This window comes from Notothenia rossii (genome assembly GCF_949606895.1).
Source record: "Notothenia rossii genome assembly, chromosome: 11".
Classification (NCBI taxonomy): domain Eukaryota; kingdom Metazoa; phylum Chordata; class Actinopteri; order Perciformes; family Nototheniidae; genus Notothenia; species Notothenia rossii.
Window position 1 is genome coordinate 15,000,687 of NC_136910.1, and position 7,500 is coordinate 15,008,186.

Consider the following 7,500-nt stretch of genomic DNA (forward strand, 5'->3'; position numbering starts at 1 on the left):
GCAGCATGGCCTCTTCCATAAGAGGAGGTGAGGGGGTTAAAGTTTCAGAGCTTAAGAGGTCAGTGTTAAGTTGTGGAGGTCAGTGGAGGGGTTAATTAGGAGCAGGGCTTTTGTTTACGGTGGATAAGGAGACGCAGGAGGCGATTCACTGGGTATCCTCGCTGTACTCCTCCAGCCACCCTGGAAGTGTCATCCAGTCCTGCTCTCCTTCCTCCTCCCTCATTGTCCCGCCGCTGAATAGAGATGTAGCTGAATTAACTTAATTGTCACCATTACGACACACTCGCCCCCTCATCACCACAACACACCCATACACACCTCGATTATGTTTGGTTCGTCCTTCCTGCTTCAATTAGAAGAATGTATTTTCAACTTGGAAGAGCCCTGGCCATGACTGTCGCTCTGTGTGTGTGTTTGTCCATTGCTTTCTGCTGTTTAAACACACACACAGAAACATGCTGCAATCCTCTGGAGACTCAAGCATCTCAAGTAGAGCCGAATGAACCACTCCATGTGAATGTGGTAACAAGAAGGAACTTAACTGACATTGAAACGTCTTCTTGGCTGCAACATTTCTCCTTGGCGGCCCCCAAAAAATGTCCTCTATCGGGTTTACTGTCAGTCGAAGGTGCTAAAACGATTTTAGCACGTGCTCCTGTAACCAAGCATGACCTTTAGTTTAAAGAAAGGGTCAACATTCATGCAGCAGAGCTGGAGATAACATATTTTTTATTTCACACATTCGTTGTCACTATAACCCACAATGCAACTCAACCATCAAAAGTTTGGTTGGATATTCCGATGTGTTATGCGGCTAATGTAGCTTCGAGATGCTAGCCACAAGTAAAAATGAGGAGCGATCTTTTTAACCCCAGATTTGTTCCATTTTCAGATACTTAAACTGTTTGCGTTGGGCTGTTATTATTTTAATTAATGTAAAGCCTATTTGATTATATTTAATGAAGGAGAGAGATTACCATGCATCATGGAGTAAAAACTGGCACACGTCTCCTCACACCACCATGCAGGGACATCTGTCTGTTGGGGTGATTGGCATTAACCCTTTAAAGCTGGGTGACCCCCTTTTTGATGCCCAACACATCTCCACTGGACCTCCCATTGGAGTTTCCATGCTTGTGACGACAACATTTAATGAGATGGTGCACAACGTATAAAAGTGTGTGTTTTGGTTTACTAAGGCTCTAAAATAATCACCTTTTTATTCATATTTCAAACTCATAGACGCAGTAAATCTGCACTAGGGTGCTATGCTCCAAAGCATATGGCCCAGGCCAACCCAATATTTGTTAATGCTGATTGAATTTGCAGCTCTATTAGACTAATGTTAGCAGGCCCCATGCTAATCCAAGGTAAGAGAATGGAGCTGTGGCTTATCTCTGAACTTATGGATATTAGAGAATAGAAAAGTGATTAGAAAGTGATTAGAGTGGACGGAGACCACTTAGAGAAACGTATGCTTTCAGCTCAGGGTGAGAATTTCAATCACACTGTCCACATTATTGCTATTAATGATGAGAGAGGCTTACCGCCAAAACCATAGAGGTTATGAGATTTAGACGATAGCAGACAGAGATGTCAGCTTGTCTTTTTTTTAACATGTCATATCACAATATATTTGTATATGTTTAAAGGGCCTTTTTGTTTATTTATTTATTTATTATTATTATTAAATATTCTCTAAAAGCTAAGTCAAGGTCAATATTCGTCTTGTGGTTGTCTTCCCACATGTGGATTTACTGTTATGTTAGTTATTGCACTGCAAAACAGATTAAATATAAAATGTATTTAAATTGAAAAAAAAAAAAACGACAGCAGTGTGGGTTTATTTAACAAATACATTTAAAAAACAATTTTTCATAATTCTTTGCACTTTTCAAAACAAGTTTCCAAATTCTTTACATGGATTAAAAAGAATTCAGGACGGAAAAAAGGCTATAATAAAATCAATAATGTGAGATATACAATACTACTGCTAATAATAATACAAATAATAATAATAATAAAATACATGATTGGAATAAGATAGTGTGCTAACATACATTTATATTTTTGAGATAATATAACAAAGAAAGTTTCAATGTTTAACAAACACATTTGTTGAACAGACCTTGTTTTTAAAGTAAATACTATTCACTTATAGATGATATGAAGGCATGTGGATATCTTATCTCAAATATATCACTGCGACGGAATTTCATGTCTTTTAAAAATGTTTTTATGATGCCGTTTTAGGTGGCACTGATTTTAATTTACTGACTGACATGACTCGTTTTAATCTTCTTTAGAGTTCTGCAAAAAGCTAATAAGTGTTCGGTTTCCTGTTGAAATAGGTCACAATGGAGAGTCAATTCAGAAGAGACTCTATGTCCAGCTTGTGCTTAAAAAGAGGGAGATAAATCCTCTGTGTTTGATTGACAGGGCTGCCATGACAACCCCGCATCAGCTCTAGGGTGTCCAATCAGGAGTCAGATCCAGGGTCCCTCCCTGACTCCCAGGTGAGCTAAAGAGTCAGACTTCAGCAGATTTCTGTCAGACTCTTTCCGAGACGCACTGCTCTCTGGTTTCACTCTGTCATCCAGATGGTGTTCAGGTCGCCACTCGACTTTTTCTCAGCCTCCCGGATCCTCCTGCCACACTTTGCAGATGGGCCACCTACCCTGGCCCGCTCCCGGTCCCCGGAGGACCCTCCCTCCCCCTGTCCTCCCCTGGCTCTCCCGGGAATGTGTTTCTCCGCGGCGCAGATCGCCAGCGTCTGCGAGACTCTGGAGGAGACCGGAGACATCGAGCGGCTGGCCCGCTTCCTCTGGTCCCTCCCGGTGACCGCAGACGGGCGCGACTCCATCTCTGAGCACGAGTCCGTGCAGCGGGCTCGCGCCGTGGTGGCCTACCACACGGGGAGTTTCGTTGAGCTTTATCACATCCTGGAGACGCACCGCTTTACGCGCGCATCGCACGGAAAGCTTCAGGCGATGTGGCTTGAGGCTCACTACCGGGAGGCAGAGAAGCTCCGGGGGAGACCGCTTGGACCTGTTGACAAGTACCGCGTGAGAAAGAAGTTTCCATTACCGAGGACAATCTGGGATGGTGAGCAAAAGACGCACTGTTTCAAAGAGCGCACACGGGGGCTGCTAAGAGAGTGGTACCTGCAGGACCCCTACCCAAACCCAGGGAAGAAGCGGGAGCTGGCCCATGCGACCGGACTCACACCGACTCAGGTTGGAAACTGGTTCAAGAACCGGAGACAGAGGGACCGGGCGGCAGCAGCCAAAAACAGGTCAGTGACTTTGACTTGGAATAAGTAACAGTTAGAGAAAAATGAAAATCCACACCATAGCAGCCAGAATAAAGTTTGACTACTGATTGTTTTGGTATAGGATCGAAATACTATTAAAGTCAAAGCAAATTTAATTTCCCCAAAAGCAGCCTCTTTATTGATTACTCTTACTCATTCTCTTGTTGAGGCAATTTCGTCTCCACAGGCAGCCAATGTTGTGCGTAAAAGAGGGCCATTCATGCGTAAAAACGCACAGCCATTCAGATTGTAGGTTTTTGTTTTCCTTCTGTCTGTCTGACTGACCTGGACGATCTTTCCTCTTTCTGTCTCTCACTATAATTGGCTTCAGGATCAGTGTGTGGGTCATCCTGTTGATGAAGACAAAATGTTCACTAATGGGTGCAGATTGCCTGACATGCATGCACTGTAGATCATTTAGTTGGACAATGGCTTCATTTCAAACATTTCTATCAATTTTAACAATTGTATCACAAGCAGAGTTTCCCACGTTTGACACATCTTTATCACTGTTTTTAGGTTGCAGCATCACCGGATGTGTCCAGATGGTGTTCGGTCGCTCAGCGGAGGAGAGTGCAGTCCAGATGAAGAGCGAGCAGATGGAGAAACTCTTCTCTCAGTAACAGACAGTGACTCTGACTTGGATGTTTAAGACTTGAATGTACAATGGACCTTCGAGGGGCCTGTGATGGTCAGTTGTGGATTACCAGAGAGCGGAGGATGTGGACAAAAGGCTCTTCACGGTTTGGGTTGCAATAAATGTTCAGGGCTTATCCCCAGCCCATCAAACAGGTGACGTAACAAGTTGCATGCAGTTTTTTTTCTTTTGTTTCCTGACAATGTGAAAAATGTTTCTCTATGCTGCTGGGTTTAAGTTTGTTTGATCACCAGACCCACATTTTAGATTTTTTAACTTCATCCATGCATGGATGGTGCATCTGTTGACCCAGCTTACCGTCACCCTGATTAAACAGACATCAAGCCGTGGACCACCGTTGGACTTTAACCCATGGACCCCCCACTTAGGAGGACCTTTACAGACTGCCAGGGAGATAATCACTCTTATTTTCTCTAATTATGTGTCATTATGTTTTTTTTTTAATGAAACGAGTTGTTTCTCTAAAAGACCCCAGGATGTCATGCTGTAGACAATCAATACGCACTAAAGCCTTACCTTCCTGTCTGGCTGTTTCCATGTTAATGAACTTTTATTTCTTCCTTTACCTTCACTTCTACTTTATTTAAAGTTCACAGAGTTCACTGTGCAGTCTGTGTGTGATACTATGTCAAACCTAATGTTACATTTTATGCTGAATAAATGTTTTTGGTATTTTATATAAATAAAAGTATTTAATATATCACTGCTATTGTGCCCAGCACTCTTCTTTGATAACACCACCACTGTCAACAATTGTAAAGGTTTTTTAAGTTACATTCATGTATAGACAATCAAAGTTAATACATAATAAGTAAAAATATATTAATACAATGCAACATGAAATTAATAATAATAATTGCCTAAAACAATGTTTTTTTAAATTATGTTTGTTAATCTGTCATATTACCCATCTACATTTGTTAAATACAAAACTGAATAGAAGCATATTGTAATCATAAATAAAAAATGTAACAAATATTTTTAAAACATCTCAGTATGAAGCAAGCTATTAATACAAGTTGAAATGTCCATGCATTCTTGGTATTAGCAATCCATATGGCCATTCAACTTCTTTTTTTTACAGATACCTACAATTTATGGATAGGTTTTTACTGCACTACATGTATTATATACCTTAAGTAACCTTTAAGATGCAGATTACTAATGTAGAATACATCAAACATAATGTGTTATAATGTATTATTATATGTTTCCCTAACATAAAACATTATTGTTTCCTTGGGGTGATTTTACAAGCCAGTGGAATTTAAACTACTTAAAACCACCGTCGTATCCTTATCACTATTAATAATCCAGTTATATCATATAAATTATTATAAAATGGGCCATTCTGCATAATATACTTTATTGATGCTAACACTTAAATTATTTTACATAAGGAACACTTTGAATGCAGGACCTTTACTGTGGTTGTAATACTAAACTGTATTGCTACTTTTAAAATAATACTTTCTCCACTGCTGTCTGATGGGTTCAGTTACTTTCATGCTTTCTCTGTTAAAAATTGTTAAAACGTTGCAATAGTTTCTAATAAGTCTGCACTCAGAAGGCTCCCACATTAGGATATCCCACATTTTTTTCTTGGCATATTTTGATTGTCAAGTAAAAATTCACAGGTCTACCCTCCATTGTTGGAAAAAGAAATACAGATAAAAGAAACCGTGTGAGTGGAAACCTATGGTGGAAACACAGTCAGTCACTTTCCAGTGCGCGCCGTTCTCCGAGCTGGACACATTACATTGGTCTCTAGCCGCAGCTGGAGTAGAAACGAGTGCTCAGGGACCGTCTGCAAAGTGCAACTCCGAAAAAAGAGAACACAATAATATTAAATCACTATTATACAGCTTATTACTACCAAACTCACTACAAACATCAATAGTCTCCTTTGTGTCATACTACAGCAAGGAGTTTGGAAGAATATGCTTTTGAATAATATCGGGGAATATTTATAATGTAAAATCTTCAATAAATATGGCATCATCTTCAATAATTTTAATATTATGTCTACCAAACTCACTATTTGCATTATTGCTGTTAGCATCTGTTTAGCTAGCTGCGCTAACGGATATTAGAAGCTGTTTCTAAAACAAGGAGAGGGACTCTCTGAGTGTTTAGATAGTTAACTTTAGTCTAGTTATCTCAGTGGGTCTCAAACGTTTTGGTCACCATTTATGAGAATAAATGAAAAACAATTATGAAATACTATATGACAGTAAAACAAGAATCCAGTTTAAAAGGTGAGTGATTGATTTGTAAAATATCCATAAAGAAAAAGAAAATCTGTTTACAGTTCTGTTTCATATGGGTGTTGAGAGATGTAGGCCTATCCTTCAATTCATTTTGCTCTCAAAATGCAGGGTTGATGCATTTAAAAAAAAAAATCTGCTGAAAGCCCTGCTTTCATTCATCTGCACAGGGGCTGACCAACACAATGGCGCCCCCCCGTGGTTAAAGTAAACAGTCAAATAAAGATGTTGGCTTTTATTCATGAAATAAACAGTTCTAAATTACACGAACTGAATTTGAATAGTGCACTCAACAGGTCAGATAGATTTTTTTAACTTAAACGATGATATTAAACAGCGTTACATTCCCTTCAGATTCTTTATTCAACACTGTCCTTAGCATTTTACAGAATAAAAGCTTACTTAGTCCTTTTTCCCAGCAGCCTACTATAAGACGATGTAAGGGCATTCATGGCATATAGTTAAATAGGACAGAAAAGCTTGACAGGGTTTATTTTCTTGTGAGTTAAAACTTTTTTTGCTGAGCTCCAAATCTTTCAAACAACTCAAGCTTGTGGGAGGGGCCAGCTTGAAACAGGAAGTTAAGCAACAACGCATGGAGATCTGACGACAGTAACATTTATGGGTTTTTGCTAGTTTTCGTCACAGGGTCGTACAATTATTATACTGCACAAACCTGTAATGGAAACATAACAGTCATGTACTACTGAAACCAAACCAGCAAAAACAAAAAAAGTAACGATTTTCTTACTTTGGGAACGTTTTTCAAAGGCTTTGCTAATGAAGATGTCGGTCTACCTTGCAATAGAGAACAGTTGAGGATACACTACTTTTAATTTCTCCTTCTTTGCAGACCCCTAATCAACCGCAAAAATGTTCACAAACCAACAATAATTGTGCATTAACCTCCTAACCCTTCCCTATATGCCTGATTACTCTATAGCTGAGTAGGCCTACATACAAATAACAAACACCCAAGTCAAGGTTTCTTGGTCAGGGCTTGGTACGTGCCAAATTAAATTCGGGAATTATACCTACACGAGCTCAAACCAATGATAAAATGTTTGGTCCCAATCACCTAAATGTTACAACAAATGATTTAGAGGGCTATTTACTCAACAGTCGGTGCCACACGCCTCCCTGGAATATGATATACTCTTCTTTTACTTCAATGAAAAGCAAACATCTTCATGTTGTATCACTTGTTGTGCTACTTTATGGCAGGAAAACTTACACAAGGCAGATATTCTAAAATGCTTACC

At 39.6% G+C, this 7,500-nt stretch overlaps 1 protein-coding gene across 1 annotated transcript; it reads left to right on the plus strand.

The window, feature by feature from the left end:
• Positions 1 to 2,600: 2,600 nt before the first annotated feature.
• On the plus strand, positions 2,601 to 4,197 carry six3b (SIX homeobox 3b; the record flags this gene model as incomplete). The annotated part of the gene is made up of 2 exons (XM_079659734.1): positions 2,601 to 3,295; positions 3,833 to 4,197. The coding sequence occupies 2 exons, from the start codon at positions 2,601 to 2,603 to the stop codon at positions 3,963 to 3,965; spliced, it is 828 nt and encodes a 275-aa protein (XP_079515860.1). The 3' UTR covers positions 3,966 to 4,197.
• Positions 4,198 to 7,500: the final 3,303 nt, after the last annotated feature.